The following is a 19710-nucleotide window of genomic DNA, read 5'->3' as shown; positions in this document are numbered from 1 at the left end:
TTCAGAACTGTGCATAGTAAGTGAAGGGAAGTTTTCATCTCTGGGAATTTACCCAGTTAACTATTAAGTTATTTGGGCATATTCCTTTGAAAACTGTGGTAATACTGCCTCCACTTTGCTAAATTTAAAATAAAATCATTTTTCCTACCTTGTCTGGTGATTTCATGAGTCTCTGGTTGCACTTTCTTCTTCTGACTGTGCATCCAATCTTTCTTCCCTTCTATCAGCCTGTATGCTTTCTCTCCTCCACACCTCATTCCCTCCCCCAACTTTTTCTTCCTCTCTCCCTGACCTTTCTTTCTTTTTTTCTGTTTCTCTTCTTTCCTTCTGTTTCCCTGCCTGCCTCCTTTCTTTCTTTCTCCCTGCCGTTCCCCAAGCCACTGCCACTGCCGCTGCCATCGGGGAACAGGACCCACCAATGGATAACAGGCCCCAAAGCCGACACCGACGCATGCTCTCCCTGCTTCGGGCCGATCAGTCTTCCTCTCCCCGACGTCAATTCTGCCATCGGAGAGGAAGTTCCGCCCAGCCAGACAGCGATTGGCTGGCCCGAACTTCCTCTCCGACTGCAGAATTGATGTCAGGGAGAGGAAGACTGATCGGCCCGATAGATTAGATCGCCAAGACAAAGTGAGTCCTGGGTGATCGACTCACTTTGCCTTGGCGAGCTACTGGCGCCCCTGCCTTAGAACACTGCCTAGGACCCTGGGGGAGCCCGGGCCCCCTGTCAGCTCCGGGCCCCTGAATGCAGGACTGGTAGTACTGCCCTGATGGCGGCCCTGGTATTCTAATCTAATCTAATCCTTAGGTTTGTATACCGCATCATCTCCACATTCATAGAGTTCGACGCGGTTTACAGTAGGAGAAATGTATTCTGTCTCGTAAACTTGCTAATGTTCATCAAGATGCTAGGACTCAAATACAAGTTGATGGCACATTACAAGCATTAATATTTTAATGTTACAAATCATTGCATAAAGATCTGTAACTTGTACAAAAAATGCATTACAAAAATAGGCAATAGTTTAAAATATTTATTTAGGTCTAGATGATCTAAAATCACTATTAAAATCCTGTGGGTTGCTGTGGTGCCGGTAAATTGTCTGGTATGGCACAGTGGTTAAAGCTATAGCCTCAGCACCCTGGGGTTGTGGATTCAAACCCACACTGTTCCTTGTGACCCTGGGCAAGTCACTTAATCCCCCCATTCCCCAGGTACATTGGATAAATTGTAAGCCCGCCGGGACAGACAGGGAAAAATTCTTGAGTACCTGAATAAATTCATGTAAACCATTTTGAGCTCTGTTGAGAGAACAGTATAGAAAATTGAATGAATACAATAGAATATATAAATGAGGTTCACAGAGGCCCACGGAAATCCCATTGATAAGTCATTGGAGAAAGCGACTGACATGTGTGCAGAATGGTCCATGGAAAGAAACATGAATGTATACATGCGCTTGAGCATCAATCATAGGTGTACCTTATAGGAGCACATCATAAGTGCATGTCATAAAGAGAGGGAAGAGGAGGGGCAAAATGTGTAAACATATTTTTTTACATTGCTTCAGCGGGACAAGTGCAATCAGCAGCCTGCTTCAGTTGGACACATGCTCCCCCTCCTGCAATCGAGAGAACAAGTCTCCCCTAACCCCATTTATGGGTTAGAGGAGACTTGTTCTCTTGATAATTTTTCAGTACTCCTCTTACTGGGTTTCCTTGTTGCCCCTCCTGCATTCGGCAGCCCCCCTCCAAATATGATGAGCTTCTACTTTACATGCAATGGGCAATCTAAGCTTTAATGCACACGGCTCAGATGTGCCTTCAACACAAGTACCTGAGCCGCATTTTTATCACTACCGGCACCCTTAAATAAGCTAGTAATTTTGGAGTGTTAAAAGTCGGTACTTCATTTTGTACATCAACAGGTGATGTCAGAGCATCACTCAAGCACTATTAATTATCTTGTTGTACTACATTTACATAGCAGAGTCGGAGGCTGCTATGAAGCATGGAAAAACCCACGGTGAGCCATTATGTAAGATCTGGTTTAGCATCGATGGTTAAAGGCATGCTAAGTTTAGAGCATCAGGGAGTTAATCCTTTTCCTGTGGCAAGAAGCACTGCAATTGTTTTTCTGGCATTTGCTAAACAGTGTTAATTGCATCCATTCCAGACTGCATTCTCATATACCATGAGTATTTCTTTGTGTATGCTAAAAGCAGAGACATTTGATATGCAAGTATATGTTTTAAAGACCAGATGATGTAAAAACATAGGTAACTAGATCTTTGGGAAGGATGTACCAAAACCAGAAATCTTGGAACTGGTAGAGGAAGCCTGCTTGCATTGCAAATGCTGCTCATGACATAGGCAAACTTAGAAAATGGCCAGAGTGGGAGGAAAGAGAGAAATGCTGGACCACTGGGTGGGGGAAGGGGAAGAGGAGCACTCAGAGGTACAATTAACTCAATTTTTTAAAATTGTGTTTAAAATATAAATCATCCAATGGCCCTACATTTTTGATCCTCTCAGTCTTATAATCCCACTTCTAATGACTTTCCTGTTTTGAATGACATGTCTGAAGGTGAAATGATTTATTATAACTTCTTCCACTGAGTACACTACATCCTAGACAAACTACACACTATGCTTATAGCAATTTCAATTACATGTTCAATGTGTTAGATATCTCTTTGAAGGTTTGATCGTATGATATGGGAATATGAGACCATCAGAGATTTTTGGTTGACTATGAGTACCTCTCCTAGTGTTTGAATATTTCTTTGCCAATGGCGATGAATTTTGGTTTTCAAAATAGTTAACAGCCAATCTAAACAAAGTATAGAAGAAGGTAGATAATGCATGCACAGTACACAGTGGATGCCATACATCCTAGCAGTTCTATCTACAGTATAATCAAAAGCTCATTAACTGAAATGAAGTTGACAATACCTGCAGAAAAGAGTATGTAAAGACACAATCATCTCCTCTTCCCACCCTATTACAATGCACATAATAACTATAAGTAACATCCTTGTTGTCCTGCAGAGATAAGAATATGGTATTGAGAGAAGCTGCCACTGTGAGTCCTAAACTGGAGCTGGAGAATAATGGAGAAGATTCTTATCGCACTGTGCTGTGGTTTGAGTTTCCTCAGGGCCTTTCCTTCAGAAAGGCATCTGTAGAGAAGGTATAAACACAAAAGGAAGGCCCTCTCATTAATACAAAGAGTGGAGGAATGAGATTTTGAGGTATAGACTAAAGTAACTCTGAATACAAGGGGCTGCTGACAAGTTCTCAGCCCAAACAAGAAGAGAATGATATGGAACCATGAAACTTACAAATTATTCCACACTTTTCTTGATACTTTTCATTTCAATGATATGATATGAAATGAAATGAAAAGTGTCAAGAAAAGTGTGGTTGAACTTTTCAGTGGCCCCTCGTATGCAAATAGCAGCATGATACTAGATGTTTATGAAACCTTTACTATTATTCTCCTCCACAGACCACTGGTAAGACCATTGTAAATTGTGTTGAAATGTTGAAGCTGGAGGGTGAGGAGAAAGAAAACTCCAGCAAGGTGTTCTGCAACATCAGTCATCCTATCTTCAGAAGGAATATTAAGGCGAGTCCAATCTGTGTAGGATTCTTGGCATTTCTAGTGTTAGACGTGGAACAATTTTCCCAGTATCACAATATCAGGCTATAGTGGGTAGTAATTTCCTAATGTGGAACCCAACTTTGTTTACTTTTAATTAAGATTATTTCCCTAATGTGCATAACAAATTCATAAACAAGGAAATGAGAATCCAGGGTAGATTTCTGAGCATTATGTAGGATGTAGAGATTGGAATTGAGATGTCCAGATGAGTACGTGTTCTGTTCTAATGGTATTTTAGAAAATGATCTACTTATGCATAGCCTTTTCTAAAATACTTGCAGAAGTGCACATGTATTTGCTGGCACATACAACAGGAGCAGCCATTTTATAAAGATACAAGTTGAAAAATGAACAGCATGAGCCCAGTAGCTTCCAGGTGGAGATGATGGCACTATGACACTATGGCACTATGAAGACAACTTTTTTCAGATAAGTGTGACAATGTCTTGGCACTGATATTTATGCAACTGTTATTTAATTAGATGAAAAGTATTTTCACTTATCTTTGCATATTGAGGCAGGTTTGTCTATGTGGGTATGGAACTTTGATTGTGCCCCTATTAGACACTGAGGTCTTTTCTCCAATTTTTTGGCATAATCTGTGGTTCATTATACTGATGTGTGCAGTGCTGGGTGCATTATTGGATGTTTATTTCTGAAGAGGGTTATAACTTCTACATGTATCTGCCCCATCTTACAAACTTACATGTTTAAGTTCATTTCCCCCTCCGAATCCGCGGTTTCAGCATCTACAGATTCGGTTACTCGTGATTTTTAAACAAAAAAAACATTTAAATTTTTCAGGCTATTTTAAGCCCTGTAAGCCCCCCCCCCCCCCTAAGCCTTACCTGGTGGTCTAGCGGGTTTTCGTGGAAGGAGCAATCTTCCCATACTCCTGCCCTGTGCAGATCACTCATAGGAAATGGCTGCCTTGATCTCCCGTAGTCTCTCTGGCAATATGGGTCCAATTCTATAACAGATCACCAATATGAAATATTGCAAAAGTTGTCTCTAATGGCTCTATCAAAGCAGAATGCTCCTCCACGTTCATTTATTGGACCTCAGCAGCATCACTCAAAGGATCAAAGCTTTATTATCCTTGAGAATTACACGCCCACCTTGTCACCGGTCCAACATGAGGCTTGTCAATTTTTAACTTTATTATCTACAAATCTCATTAATTCATATAATTTAAATGTTCTTAAGATAACTTAGATTATAAACACGCTCGAGAAATGGGCCATGACATGGCAAATGAGGTTTAACATGGATAAGTGTAAGGTGATGCATATCAGTAACAAAAATCTTATACATGAATACAGGATGTCCTGTGCAGTACTCAGAGAGACCGCCCCAGGAAAGAGACTTGGGAGTACTGGTAGACAAGTCAATGAAGCTGTCTGCACAATGGTGCGGTGGTGGCAAAAAGGGCAAACAGAATGCTAGGAATGATTAAAAAGAGGATCACGAACAGATCGGAGAAGGTTATCATGCCGCTGTACCGGGCCATGGTACACCCCCACCTGGAATACTGCCTCCAGTACTGGTCGCCGTACATGAAGAAGGACACAGTACTACTCGAAAGGGTCCAGAGAAGAACGACTTAAATGGTTAAGGGGATAGAAGAGTTGCCATACAGTAAGAGATTAGAGAAAGTGAGCCTCTTCTCCCTTGAAAAGAGGAGACTAAAAGAGGACATGATCGAAACATTCAAGATAATGAAGGGAATAAACATAGTAGATAAAGACAGGTTATTCACCCTGTCCAAGGTAGAGCGAATGAGAGGGCACTCTCTAAAGTTAAAAGGGGATAGATTCCGTACAAATGTAAGGAAGTTCTTCTTCACCCAGAAAGTGGTAGAAAACTGGAACACTCTTCCAGAGTCTGTTATAGGGGAAAACAACCTCCAGGGATTCAAGACAAAGTTAGACAAGTTCCTGCTGAATCAGAACATACACAGGTAAGGCTAGATTCAGGCCACTTCTCTTTGACCTAAGAGCCGCCACGTGAGCAGACTGCTGGGCACGATGGACCACTGGTCTGACCCAGCAGCAGCAATTCTTATGTTCTTATATGAATTAATGAGATTTATAGAAGATACAGCTAAATACAAGTCAAATGCTGGACCATTCATGAGGTGAGTTCATAAATCTCAAGGGTGATTAAGTTTTTAACCTTTGAGTGGCGCTGCTAAGGTCTGTTAAATGAAAGTGGAGGCTCATTTTGTTTTGATAGAGTTAATAGAGAGCTCTTTCCAAAAACTGAACTGCCTGGATTAGCTATTTTACAATGGCAACATAGGTTCCTATGTGCCTTTATAAAATAATCATCCAGAATCAGGCCAAGGAGACCTCAAATCCTGTTGCACAAATTTATTCCTGTTTTGAAGAATGTGCAAATACATGTGCATACTATATGCATGTACTCATACATTTTGCAAACTATAGGCCTGATTCTAGATATCATGCCTAAAAAAATTGGCGCAAACTAGTGCGATGCTAAGCAAGATTCTGTAAAAGTTACGCGCGTCTTATAGAATCATATGTAGCGCCAGTGCATCACATAACACTGCAATAAAAATTATCTTTAATACAAAGAAGTTTGACCATGTTACACCACTCTTGAAAAAAGCCCACTGGTTACCTAGTACCCACAGAGTCATATTTAAAATTCTTCTCCTTACCTTCAAAGTTCAATTTCATCACAACCCTTCATTCATAGACAGACTGTTGATCCTGTATGAATCTCAGCGATCACTCCGTTCTTCTCAACATCTTCTAACAGTCCCTTCAGTTTGACAGTTGTTCTATGATACAACGTGCAAAACTATCTACTCAGTAGTTGCCACCACATTGTGGAATACCCTGCCTTTAGCCCTGAGACAGGAAACTAACTTCACATCTAGCCTCAAAACCTTTCTTTTTAAATGAAAGATTAAATGCTTATGAGACTAAGATAAAGGCCACATATCAGACATTCCCCTTCTTCCTTTGTTCTCGCCATTCCCCTTTATTTTTATGCAATGTATTCCACCCATTTCCCTTTATAGTTTGTCTTTTTTATTACCCTATTTTTACTTATATTTTAAATTTTATACAATGTAAACCGCTTTGGTAATTAAAGCGGTATATCAAGCCTAAATAAGCTTGAAACTTGAAACATAACAAAAGGAAGAAAAATAAATAAGAAAGGCTAATGACAAGGTGAGTGTGTGACAGAACCAAAAAGAGAAAGGTCCAACCTTGTCTGCAGTAAAAAAAAACAACCAGGAACAAACAAACCAAAACTGCAGATGTGTACAACGATGTAGGCGAATTATATTGTGACAAACAAACTATATATAAAACCTTTTTACCAAACAGGGGACCCAACACGGTCCGTGTTTCGGACAACCTTCATCAGGGGTCCATGGTAAGTAAAGGTAAAAACATATGTCACAACAAGTATTGAAAAGGATAATATAAAACCAAACAGATGATGTGTCACGCCGAGAGTCTCTGCAAGCAGTAGCAATTTTTACTGCTTGCAGAGACTCTCGGCGTGACACATCATCTGTTTGGTTTTATATTATCCTTTTCAATACTTGTTGTGACATATGTTTTTACCTTTACTTACCATGGACCCCTGATGAAGGTTGTCCGAAACACGGACCGTGTTGGGTCCCCTGTTTGGTAAAAAGGTTTTATATATAGTTTGTTTGTCACAATAAAATTCGCCTACATCGTTGTACACATCTGCAGTTTTGGTTTGTTTGTTCCAGGTGAGTGTGTGAACCTCATTGCAATGAAATTGATTTGAGCTTTGAGTGACACAGTCGAAGCCTGAAAAAGTTAAAAGCATAAAAGAAAAAGAGTATAAAGAATTCTTTACTAAAGGCTAGATTCACTAACCTGTCCGATCAGGCCCATTCCGGGCAGGTCCGATGAATTCACCAAACTGCAACATGCATATGGGGGTGATCAGAAGAAACGCCCCCCCATCTGCGGGCATGGATTGCTCTATAGCGATCTTTAGATGGTCTGCGCGTGCACTGGATCTCCGGCTCGGCACTTTTTTTTAAACTTTTTTTACAGCTCGTGGTTTTAACCCGCTTAAAGCCTGTGGGTTAAAACCACGGGCTTACACTGCGGGGAAGGTTGGGAGAGTCAGGGCAGGCAGGCAATGAGGGCGGCTCAGGGTAGGCAGGTGATCAGGACAGCATTGGGGCAGGTAGGCAGATCAGGGCAGCTACAGTCGGGGCAGGCAGGCAGACCGGGGAAGCAGGAGATCAGGGCTGACAGGGCTGAGAGCAGGGCAGCAGAAGGCAGTCAGAAAGGGCTTCAGCAACTGGTCTTCAGCAGACCATTTTTTGGGTTGATCAGCTAGCACAGTTGAATCGGCAAATTTGTTTAGTGAATCGCATCCCTGCCTACTTTGCATGCAGTTCCCCTCATTTGCATGCGTGGATCGGAATCAGATCGCAAAACAGGTTAGTGAATACTGCAGGAGGGAAATCGGGTCGCAAAGGGCTCGCAAACTGATCGGTACATGATCAGTTTGCTCAGTGAATCTAGCCCTATATCCTGATACTGATATTGTCAGATAACTTTTAGGCATACCCATTTAGGCCAGTTAAAATGCCTACACCTAAGTTGTGTGCAGACTGGACGTATCTATTTTTTATTTATTTATTTATTTCTAATTTTACATTAAACTTCACAAGAGTAAATTATGCACCATTAAACACAGGGAGGAAAATCAAGTCCAGGTATTGAAAATCAAACTTACAATATCAATCATTCATAATAATCACCTTCTTAGACCACAATTTGGGGTGAGTGGTCAAATTATACGAGAGATGAAAAAAGGAAATTAGTTAAAATTCAAAAGGCTTAATGTATCTAAACAACTGCTTTACTTTCCAAACCCCCTCTAAAGTGGACGTATCTATAACAATGCACATAAGAATGCTCCCAATCCGCTCATGATCTACCCCTGGCCACATTCCCTTTTCAAATTTGCACACTGCATCAGGCGCATACTTTTTATAGAATCACATTTTCCAAGTTGTGCATGTGACTTTTAATAAGTCCCAATTAGCATCAATTATGAGGTGTTAATTGCCAGTTATTGGCACTGATTAAGCCAATTAATCAAGTTGTGCACCCACATGTCTACTGCACAGATTGTGCACACAACCTTAGGACCATATACAGAATTTGGGAGCTTATACATACATCACAACTTCATTCAGCTCTATCAGCCCTACCCAGACTATGCTCCCAGGAATGTCTACGTGCAGTCTGTGTAAAAGTAGATACACTCTTTCTATGCTCCTACATTTCACACATGTAAACCCCATACAATTTTGTAAGTGCATTTTGTCACATATAAAACATTCATGGCATGCAGAAAAGCTTTGTAAAAATATGCCTGCATGTTTTAACATTTTTTTGCTTAGGCAGTTAGCAGGCTTTTGCAGGGAGATACAAACTTAACATAATTTAACAGTGATAGATGTTTCACAATAAGTTATATGAACCAGTTACTTGTGCTTCCTCAATCTATGCATGCACCCACTTCCATTCTTATCACAGACACAGCAGCAAAAGTACAGTTTAGGGGGCCCTCCAGGGGGCTTGCATGTCACTAGTAACAATTTACACCCATAAGACATATGTGCATTCATGTGGATTCAGAAGTAACATAGTAGATGACGGCAGATAAAGACCCGAATGGTCCATCCAGTCTGCCCAACCTTACCTTCTCTTTAAAGTACTGATTTAATTTAAAATTTCCTTCTTAGATATTTCTGGGCCAGAACCCAAAGCTCTGCTCGGTATGTGCTTAGGTTCCTTCTACTGAATTCTCCATCAAAGCTCATTCCAGCCCATCTAAACCATCCGAGCTGTCGAAGCCCTCCCCAGCCCATCCTCGACCAAACTATCTCACCACATTCAATATAGGTGACACTTGTAGATACATATGTATCGATACAGGGTTTCTCCAGCACTTTCAGTAAAAAATGCTTGAAAATAGCACACACATGCTATTCCAGTCAGTTAAATTGCAGGTGTATATGAACCAGGCAAAGAGGGCGACCTGCAATCAGATGGCTGGACACGTTGAAAACAACCATGGGGGATGACCTGGAGGACCTTTCCGGACTAGCACAAAAACTATTTCTTATTAGATCTATAATTCATCAAGTCACTAGAACTTGAACACAAATCGATGGCACCTAGCTAGAATTCCTTGGCCAAAATAACTTCCTGTCTAGATTTTTAAGAAATTGTGTACTCATAGTTTCTCATGTTTTTCCTCTTTCAGGCTCTGCTTCATCTGATGTTTGATGTACTTACAAACAGTTCCTGGGAAGACTTTCTGGACATGAGAGCCTGGGTCAAAAGGTAGTTCCTCTTACTGTCTCCAATATATAAGTAACTGTGTATTAATGGCTGGTCTGACAGCAATGAGTTTCAGATTTGTTTGATATACCTCCTATTTCAAACTGTATAGGTGGTTTAAATAAAAATATAATTAGAGATATTCTTAAAAAAAAAAAACCAAAGACCAAATATAAATAAAATAGAATCAAATTATCACATTATAATGAAAAAAGAAGTTACTCATGTCTCTGGATGGCACAGGAGCCTCTTACTTGGTCTATGGTCCCATCAGATGATGTCTCTTATCTGGTAGAGAAACAAAACACAAAAATATTTCACAGAAAAGGGGCCTAGGTACATATTTATTGCAGGTTGTGAGAGAAAGAGAATGGGAGAGAACATTTTTATTAACCAGAACAGAAGAGAAATTAAATGCCTTTATATTTTAGCATTTGGCAAAATCTTCTTGATAATTTCTGCTTTGCTTCACATTCAGTGTTTGCAGCATACCCTTCATTCCCCTTAATTAGCTCAAAAGGCCAATTTAATGTCCTATCCTGAAGGGTATAGAAAAAGTAGACAGGGACAGATTTTTCAGATTACGGGGAACCACAAGTACAAGGGGGCACTCGGAAAAACTAAAAGGAGACAGGTTTAAAACAAATGCCAGAAAGTTCTTTTTCACCCAGAGGGTGGTGGACACATGGAACGCGCTTCCGGAGGCTGTGATAGGCCGGAGCACGTTACAAGGCTTCAAAGAAGGTTTGGATAGGTTCCTAGAGGATAAAGGAATTGAGGGGTACAGATAAGAGTAGCGGTAGGTTATAGGGATAGTCTGGGACCATTGCTTAGGCAATGGGCCTGATGGGCCGCCGCGGGAGCGGACCGCTGGGCGAGATGGACCTCTGGTCTGCCTCAGCGGAGGCAACTTCTTATGTTCTTATGTTCTTATTGGAAGCAAAAACAAAAAAATATGATTTAGAGATGTAAAAATTAAAGTAGCCAAGCCATGATATTAATGTTACATCTCCATTCTCCAACAAAGGATGAGAAGGTGCTCCTTCCCCCCAAGTGTACTTTCACTTGCTGAAGAAGGTTAAAAAATAAACAGATCCTATGGATTTCTCAAATCTTCTTACTACCTCCTTAAATCGGCCGACTGCTCTTGTTAGGCTACTGTAAGCCTTCATTCTGATATGCTCTCCTTACCTTTTAAGGGTCACTGGTGGAAATGACAGTTCACATAGGCTGCCCTGCCATCAGCAACCCACCCAATCCGATATAACTTTCTGTTTCCTAAGGGGCAGGCCACAGTACAGAGAAGATTCTGAGACTGGTGGCAGGGCAACCTATGTGAACTGCCACTACCACTTGTGACCTTTAAAAGGTAAATTAAAGTATACTGAGGTAGGGGGAGGTAAGGAGGATTGAAGATAAGATACTCTATCAGAAGTTGGAGGGGAGATGGAAAGAGAGGTAGAGACTTGGGGGAGGGAGGCAGGGTTTGCTCTGATGCAGCTGGAATGAGCATTGAGAGGCAGCAAGGAGAGAGCAGTGAGCTACAATGTACTACATATACACAGTGGCATACCTAGCATATGTGACACCCTGGGCCCTTCATTTATTGACACCCCCCCCCCCCACCCCACATCTGTATGAAACCATGGTTTTTAGTAACAATCCACACGTCACACATGAATACCTAGGAAAAGGCATCCACTGCCTACCCTCTCTCTGCCCCTTCTATATGGCATCTTCTCTCCTTCTATTCCCCTTCCATCTCTCTCTCCACCTCCATTAGTCTGGCATCCATCTTCTTCACTTCCCTCCGCCAATGGTCTGGCATCTCTCTCCTCTCCTTCCCTCTCCCACACCCCCATGTTCTGGCATTTCACTCTCTCCTCTCCCTTCCCCCTACTTCCATCAGCATGTAACTCCTTTCTCAGCCTTTACCATGCTTCCATACCACCCTGACCCCATTTCTCACCCTTCACCACACTGCCATAACACCCTGACCCCATTTCTCACCCTTCACTACACTTCCATACCACCCTGATCCCCTTTCTCACCCTCCACACCCTTCCATACCACCCTGACCCCCTTTCTCACCCTCCACACCCTTCTTTACCACCCTGACCCTGGCTTGGTACTTAGTTCAGTAGTAAATTACTAGTTGTGTGCTTTGCTCTTAGTAACCTAGTTTCTTTGCATAAAGCACAGTTACTTACCATAACAGGTGTTATCCAGGGACAGCAGGCAGATATTCTTGACTGATGGGTGACGGCACCGACGGAGTCCCGGTACGGACAATTTTAGAGTGATTGCACTCTAAGAACTTTGAAAGTTCTAGTAGGCCGCACCGCGCACGCGCGAGTGCCTTCCCGCCCGACAGAGGCGCGCGGTCCCCAGTTAAGATAAGCCAGCTAAGAAGCCAACCCGGGGAGGTGGGAGGGACGCAAGAATATCTGCCTGCTGTCCCTGGATAGCACCTGTTACAGTAAGTAACTGTGCTTTATCCCAGGACAAGCAGGCAGCATATTCTTGACTGATGGGTGACCTCCAAGCTAACAAAAAGAGGGATGGAGGGAAGGTTGGCCATTAGGAAAATAAATTTTGTAAAACAGATTGGCCGAAGTGTCCATCCCGTCTGGAGAATGCATCCAGACAATAATGTGATATAAAAGTGTGAACTGAGGACCAAGTAGCAGCCTTGCATATTTCCTCAATGGAAGTAGATCGGAGGAAAGCTACAGATGCTGCCATAGCTCTAACTTTGTGGCCCGTGACAGAACCTTCCAGTGTCAGGCCCGACTGAGCATAACAGAAAGAAACGCAAGCAGCAAGCCAATTGGAGAGAGTGCGTTTAGATACAGGATGACCCAACTTGTTAGGATCAAAGGACAAAAATAGTTGAGGAGATGATCTGTGGGGCTTAGTACGTTCAAGAAAGTAAGCCAGAGCACGTTTACAGTCCAAAGTATGCAAAGCCTGTTCACCTGGATGAGAATGAGGCTTTGGAAAAAATACAGGCAGGACTATGGACTGGTTAAGATGAAAGTCAGACACAACCTTAGGAAGAAATTTGGGGTGTGTACGGAGAACCACCTTATCATGATGAAAAACAGTGAAAGGTAGATCGGCCACTAGTGCATGCAGTTCACTGACCCTCCTGGCAGAAGTGAGAGCTATAAGAAAGACCACTTTCCAGGTAAGAAATTTGAAATGCGCTGTGGCCAAAGGTTCAAAAGGAGGCTTCATTAAAGCGGAAAGAACCACATTGAGATCCCAGATCACAGGAGGAGGCTTGAGAGGTGGTTTCACATTGAAAAGGCCCCTCATGAACCGAGAAACCAAAGGATGAGCCGAGAGGGGTTTTCCATGAATTGGCTCATGAAAGGCAGCAATGGCACTAAGGTGAACTCTGATATAAGTAGATTTAAGACCAGAGTCAGACAAGGAAAGAAGATAGTCCAACACAAGTCCCACTGCTAGAGACATGGGATCATAGTGATGTAAGAGGCACCAGGAAGAAAACCGAGACCACTTCTGTTGATAACATTGGAGCGTGGCCGGTTTCCTGGAAGCATCAATGATAGAGCGGACAGGCTGAGAAAGAAGTGAGTGAGCCGAAGTCAGCCCGAGAGATACCAAGCTGTCAGGTGCAGAGACTGTAGGTTGGGATGCAGTAGGGTCTGCTGATGCTGAGAAAGCAGAGAAGGAAACAGTGGAAGAGGTATGGGTTCCCTGGAACTGAGTTGAAGTAGAAGGGAGAACCAATGTTGCCTGGGCCACCGTGGAGCGATGAGAATCATGGTGGCTTGTTCCCTCTTGAGCTTGAACAATGTTCGCAGCATGAGCGGTAGAGGGGGAAAAGCATATAGGAAGAGACTGGTCCAATCCAGGAGAAATGCATCGGGCGCCAGACGGTGAGGAGAGTAGAGTCTGGAGCAAAACAGGGGCAGCTGATGATTGTGGGGAGCTGCAAAAAGGTCCACTTGAGGAGTGCCCCATTGAGCGAAAATGGAGTGAAGAGTCGAGGGATCGAGAGTCCATTCGTGAGGTTGGAGAATTCTGCTGAGATTGTCCGCTAAGGAATTCTGTTTCCCTTGAATGTAGACAGCCTTCAGGAATAAGTGACGAGCTGTCGCCCAAGACCAAATCCGTTGGGCTTCCTGACACAACAGGCGAGAGCCCGTTCCTCCCTGTTTGTTGATGTAGTACATTGCAACTTGATTGTCTGTGCAAATGAGTAGTACTTGAGGAAAGAGAAGATGTTGAAACGCCTTGAGGGCATAGAACATCGCTCGGAGTTCCAGGAAATTGATGTGGTGTTTCTTTTCCTGGGCAGTCCAAAATCCCTGAGTTTGGAATTCATTCAAGTGAGCTCCCCAGGCGTAGGGGGAGGAATCTGTGGTGATGACTAGTTGATGAGGAGGTAGATGGAACAGCAGACCTCTGGATAGATTTGAAGATGTCAACCACCAAAGAAGCGACTGTCGAAGAGACGAGGTCACAGATATGTGTTGTGAACAAGGATCCGTCGCTTGGGACCATTGGTTCGCTAAGGTCCATTGAGGAGTACGCAGGTGGAGACGTGCGAAGGGTGTGACATGTACTGTCGAAGCCATGTGCCCCAATAGCACCATCATGTGATTCGCAGAAATGGTAATCTGTTGAAACACCTGCTGACAGAGATGGAGGATGGCGTGAAGGCAGTCGGATGGAAGAAACGCCCTCATCAGAACGGCTCCAATAAATTGAAGTCGCTGGGTCGGAATGAGGTGAGACTTGGGTAGATTGATTTCGAACCCTAATAGTCGAAGGAAGTGAATGGTCTGATTGGTGGCAAGCAGAACCACCTGAGGGGAATGAGCTTTGATCAACCAGTCGTCCAGATAAGGGAAGACTTGAAAGTTGTGAGAGTGGAGATAGGCCACTACCACAATCAGACATTTGGTGAATACCCTGGGAGAGGAGGCCAGGCCGAAGGGTAGCACTTTGTACTGATAGTGATGTTGGTTGATGAGAAAGCGCAGATATTGCCTGGACGTCAGATGGATAGGAATATGTATGTAAGCCTCTTTGAGATCGAGGGAGCATAGCCAGTCGCCCTGAGCGAGAAGAGGGTAGAGGGTGGCAAGAGAGAGCATTTTGAACTTCTCCTTGACCAAACATTTGTTGAGATCTCTGAGATCTAAGATGGGTCTGAGGTCTCCGGTCTTTTTGGGAACTAGAAAGTGCCGGGAGTAAAAACCCTGACCTCGCTGATCTTGAGGAACTTCTTCGATGGCATTGAGAAGAAGGAGGGATTGAACCTCTTGAGCGAGAAGGAGGGACTGAGACTTGTTGGAAGCAGACTCTTTTGGCAGGCCTAACGGCGGGGGAGTCTGAAAATTGAGGGAGTAGCCATGGGCTATGATCGAGAGCACACACTGGTCGGTGGTGATTACCTCCCATCGAGAGTGAAAAATGGTTAATCGACCTCCTATGGGCTGTGGAAGAGGACAGGAGGGAGGGAGACTGGCAATGCCCAGGAGAAGGGAGTCAAAAGGGCTGAGTCGGCTTAGTCTGAGTGACAGGCTTTATGGTAGGCGGCTGTTGCTGACGTGCTTGTTGGTGCTGTTGCCGCTGCCTCCGAGGTTATGGAGGTTGAGGCTGAACTGGCCGAGCAGAAAACCGCCTCTGATATGATGGCTGCTGTCTAAATGGACGAGGAGGAGGAGGCTTCTTTTTATTTTTCAGCAAAGTATCCCACCTCGTCTCATGAGCAGAGAGCTTTTGAGTGGTGGTATCCATAGATTCTCCAAAGAGCTCATCACCCAGGCAGGGAGCATTGGCAAGGCGGTCCTGGTGGTTCACATCAAGGTCGGAGACTCTGAGCCATGCCAAACGTCTCATCGCTACAGACATAGCCGTGGCTCGGGATGTGAGTTCAAAAGTATCATAGATGGACCGGACCATAAGCTTCCTGAGTTGCAGGAGACTGGAAGTGCATTGTTGGAATGCAGGAAGCTTACGGTCAGGAAGATACTTTTGAAAAGAAGAGACTTGCTGAATCAAATGTTTCAGGTAAAAAGAGAAGTGAAACGCATAATTACCTGAACAGTTGGCCAGCATTGCATTTTGGTAAAGTCTTTTACCAAATTTATCCATGGCCTTGCCCTCTCTGCCAGGAGGGACAGAAGCATATACACTAGAGCCTGCCGATTTTTTGAGGGTGGACTCCACCAGCAGAGATTCATGGGGCAGCTGGGGTTTGTCAAACCCTGGAATAGGAATCACCTTGTAAAGCGATTCCAGCTTCCTGGGGGCTCCTGGAACGGTGAGAGGAGTTTCTAAATTTTTGTAAAATGTTTCCCTCAAGATGTCATGGAGGGGTAACTTTAAAAATTCTTTCGGAGGCTGGTCAAAATCCAAAGCATCAAGAAAGGCTTTGGATTTTTTAGAGTCAGACTCTAGAGGGATGGAAAGGGTGTCCAACATCTCCATAAGAAACTTGATGAAGGACGAGTGCTCTGGCTTACTAGCAGGATCCTGCACCGATGTAACATCCTCCTCCGAGGAATAATCTGCCTCGGTACCGAGGGGGTTATCAGAATCATCCCACAAATCAGGGTCCCGTACCGATGACAGACGGCCCTGAGAAAGTGGGGTAGAAGGTTCGGTATGCTTGGTTTTGCATACCGATTTACCAGACCTCATGGACACCGTATCGGGTGACTGTACAGCAGTACGGGTGTCAGAGAACGGCACCGGCTCCGAAGTGGAGTAAGCAGTACGTCGAAGAGACTTCGGTTCCGCCGAGAGAACAGGCATAGAAACAGATCTTTGCGGTGCCGACAAGGTCGATGCCGACAAAACAGGCTGTTCGACGATCGGCACCGAATACTCAGTAGGTACCGACACTGGAAGGCTCGGAGTCAGCAGAGCCGGGAGCAAGTGTTGTAACTGCTCCTTGAGCTGGACCTGAAGGATGGATGCTATTCTCTCATCCAGAGACGGTCCCGATGGCACCGGTACCGCTTTTTTCTTGCTCGGTACCTGCGGTGCAGCTCGACGCTCCGGCGAAGTCGATGCCGATGAAGAGGCAGTGACTTCAATAGGAGCGAAGCGTTTGCGAGGCCGGCGCGCAGTCTGCAGGACTTGGCTCACTGCTTGTTCGACTGGCGGGCTAAGGACAGTAGGGGATGGCTTCTTAGCCGGCTTACCTACAGGGTGCGACACCGAGGATGGATCTTGCGGTGTCGAAGTCACCGGTGCCGATTTGGAGGAAGATGACGGTGTCGATGCCGGAGGAACTTCCATGGCGGCACTGAAAAGAATTCGCTGTTGAATTTGGCGATTCTTTAGAGTTCTCTTTTGGAGAGAACTGCAGCGGGTGCACGTTTCTGCCCTATGGTCCGGACCCAGACACTGAAGGCACCACTTGTGCGGGTCGGAAAGGGAAATAGGACATGCACACCGCTGACACTTCTTAAAACCCGGTGAAGGGGGCATGAAGGGAAAAATGGCCGTAGCAAAATCGAAGCCCGAGGCTTCGATGATGCCAACAGGCCCCGCCGGGGCTGACCGGAAAAAAGTCGAGAAAAAAATGGACTCTTTTTTTTTTTTTTTTAAATAAAAGAAAGAAACGATAAGGTGAATAAATCACGACAAGAAAATAACGCGCGAGCGGGAAGGCGAGAAAAATTTGAAAAAATTTTCCAACAGCAGTTGGAACACGCGTCTTCTTAGCTCCGCGGAAACTAAGAAACTGGGGACCGCGCGCCTCTGTCGGGCGGGAAGGCACTTGCGCGTGCGCAGTGCGGCCTACTAGAACTTTCAAAGTTCTTAGAGTGCAATCACTCTAAAATTGTCCGTACCGGGGCTCCGTCGGTGCCGTCACCCATCAGTCAAGAATATGCTGCCTGCTTGTTCTGGGATAATCTACATTACAGTATTATAATTCGTGTACATGTTTCAGTGTTATTGTGTTCATTTAGGAATATTTACCTAAGCATGCATGTAACTAAGCTGTGCCTTCCCTGTACTCAGATGCAAATGTGTTTCCTGTAGGGATAACCACATAATAAAGACAATTGCTTTCAGTGTGGTCATTGCGTATAAGTGACTTGGAAAGCAAAAAGTTTTTCTCTGAGATTTATTATTTGTTGCCATGCCTCCTAGACACCTGAATGTTTTATTACAAGTAATTATTATAGAACTGGCAAAAACTCCCTATAGAACATGTAGGCCATCTCTTAGCAAAAATAAAGATTATTAACTTGAAGCATAATGTATATTTTTACAAATGAAAAAGAAAACAAATGAAAAAGAAACCAGATTGTGAGCAGTGAAATCCCAGAAAAACAGAAATACACTTCATTCAGTACAGAACAAAACACAAGACATGCACATTTCAAAGATGACATTACTTTCTTTAAATTTTAAAAAATAAATGTTTATATCCTTGTTTTATGACAATTTATTTTTTTATTTATTTTTTTTTATTTATAATTTTCAAATTGACAAATCAAGATACATCTATTTTATGACAATTTTATTATTTCAGTTGTTTTGGACCTGGCCTCTTTTATACTTCCTTTTCTTACTTTTCTTCAATTCCTAATTTATGGAATATGCTACTGTTGACAATCCAAAATAAAGTGAGTTTTAAAAATATATCCTTGAATCAATATTAGTATTGATTTCTAATGTTTAATACCCTGTCTGAACATGCAGGTTAAGGCAGTTTTCAAAATTAGGAGTATGTATAAGCTTGAAATTTTTGGGTGGCTCTCAGAGCTTTCTTGTATTCACAACGTGGCTCTTTACATGAAAAAGGTTGGAGACCATTAGCCTATTCCCTTGTTATTCCAGTTGCATGAGTTCTTGAGTTACATTGTGTAAATGTGCAGGTACTGTATATTAAGAATAAAAATGTGGACTTCCTTTATCCCTTTGAGACATGAAGTACACTGTATATTATATTAAGATGAAATGCCTACTCCTTTTACCCCCTGATTTGTGAATTTTACTTTCTTATTTTGTATATATGGATTTATATATTTTTTATGTCTGATTCTCTATCAGTGACAATGAGAAAAAAGAGACATTGAAGGACAACACAGCAAATTGGGAGATTCCTATCCTGTACCCCATCAACATCATTGCTAAAGAGTAATGATTTCTTATATCCTACAAAAGAATATACTTCTCCCTCTGTATTCGCGGTTTCCGTATACACGGTTTCACTTATTCACGATTTTTCATCAGCTGGCACCGCCCCCAAAAATTACATCACTCTGAAAACCACTGCTTCCATGCTCTGCCTTCTTTCTTCCTTGCGCTGAGAATTTCATGTTTTGTTTGTTATTTTTTCGGAAGGGAGTGTGTGTGTGGGGGGGAGCAAGAAGGATAGAGTGAAACAATTACCCTCAGAGGACACCTCCCCCCCTCTGTATACTGCAAGATGATTGGCTGGATTTCGGCAGGCGCGGGCCGCCCATTGCTGCGGTGTCTTGTCAGTCGCAACTCTTCTTTGTCCTGTGTGTAAAATCAGAGCGGACAGTGAATGGAGCCGGCCGCAGATTACTGTAATGTAGAGCATGGATTGGGGGCTCCCACTGCCAGCCTGGAGGAGAGAATGGAGAGCAGAGCTTCACGTTGAAAGGGGGCCTGGAGCACGGGGAGCCG

The 19710-nt window shown here is 43.5% G+C and overlaps 1 protein-coding gene across 1 annotated transcript in view; it reads left to right on the top strand.

Annotated features, from left to right (window-relative positions):
- Positions 1–19710, top strand: part of ITGAL (integrin subunit alpha L) — a 164139-nt gene that overhangs the window by 103199 nt on the left and 41230 nt on the right. The window contains exons 20-23 of the mRNA XM_033946954.1: positions 3052–3193; positions 3512–3631; positions 9977–10056; positions 19108–19194. Of these exons, the coding sequence (XP_033802845.1) occupies positions 3052–3193; positions 3512–3631; positions 9977–10056; positions 19108–19194 (429 nt within the window). The remainder of the gene's footprint in view (positions 1–3051; positions 3194–3511; positions 3632–9976; positions 10057–19107; positions 19195–19710) is intronic.

This window comes from Geotrypetes seraphini, chromosome 5 (genome assembly GCF_902459505.1).
Source record: "Geotrypetes seraphini chromosome 5, aGeoSer1.1, whole genome shotgun sequence".
NCBI classification, from domain to species: domain Eukaryota; kingdom Metazoa; phylum Chordata; class Amphibia; order Gymnophiona; family Dermophiidae; genus Geotrypetes; species Geotrypetes seraphini.
The sequence above is the reverse complement of the archived record's forward strand: the minus strand, read 5'-3'. Positions and strand labels throughout refer to the sequence as shown.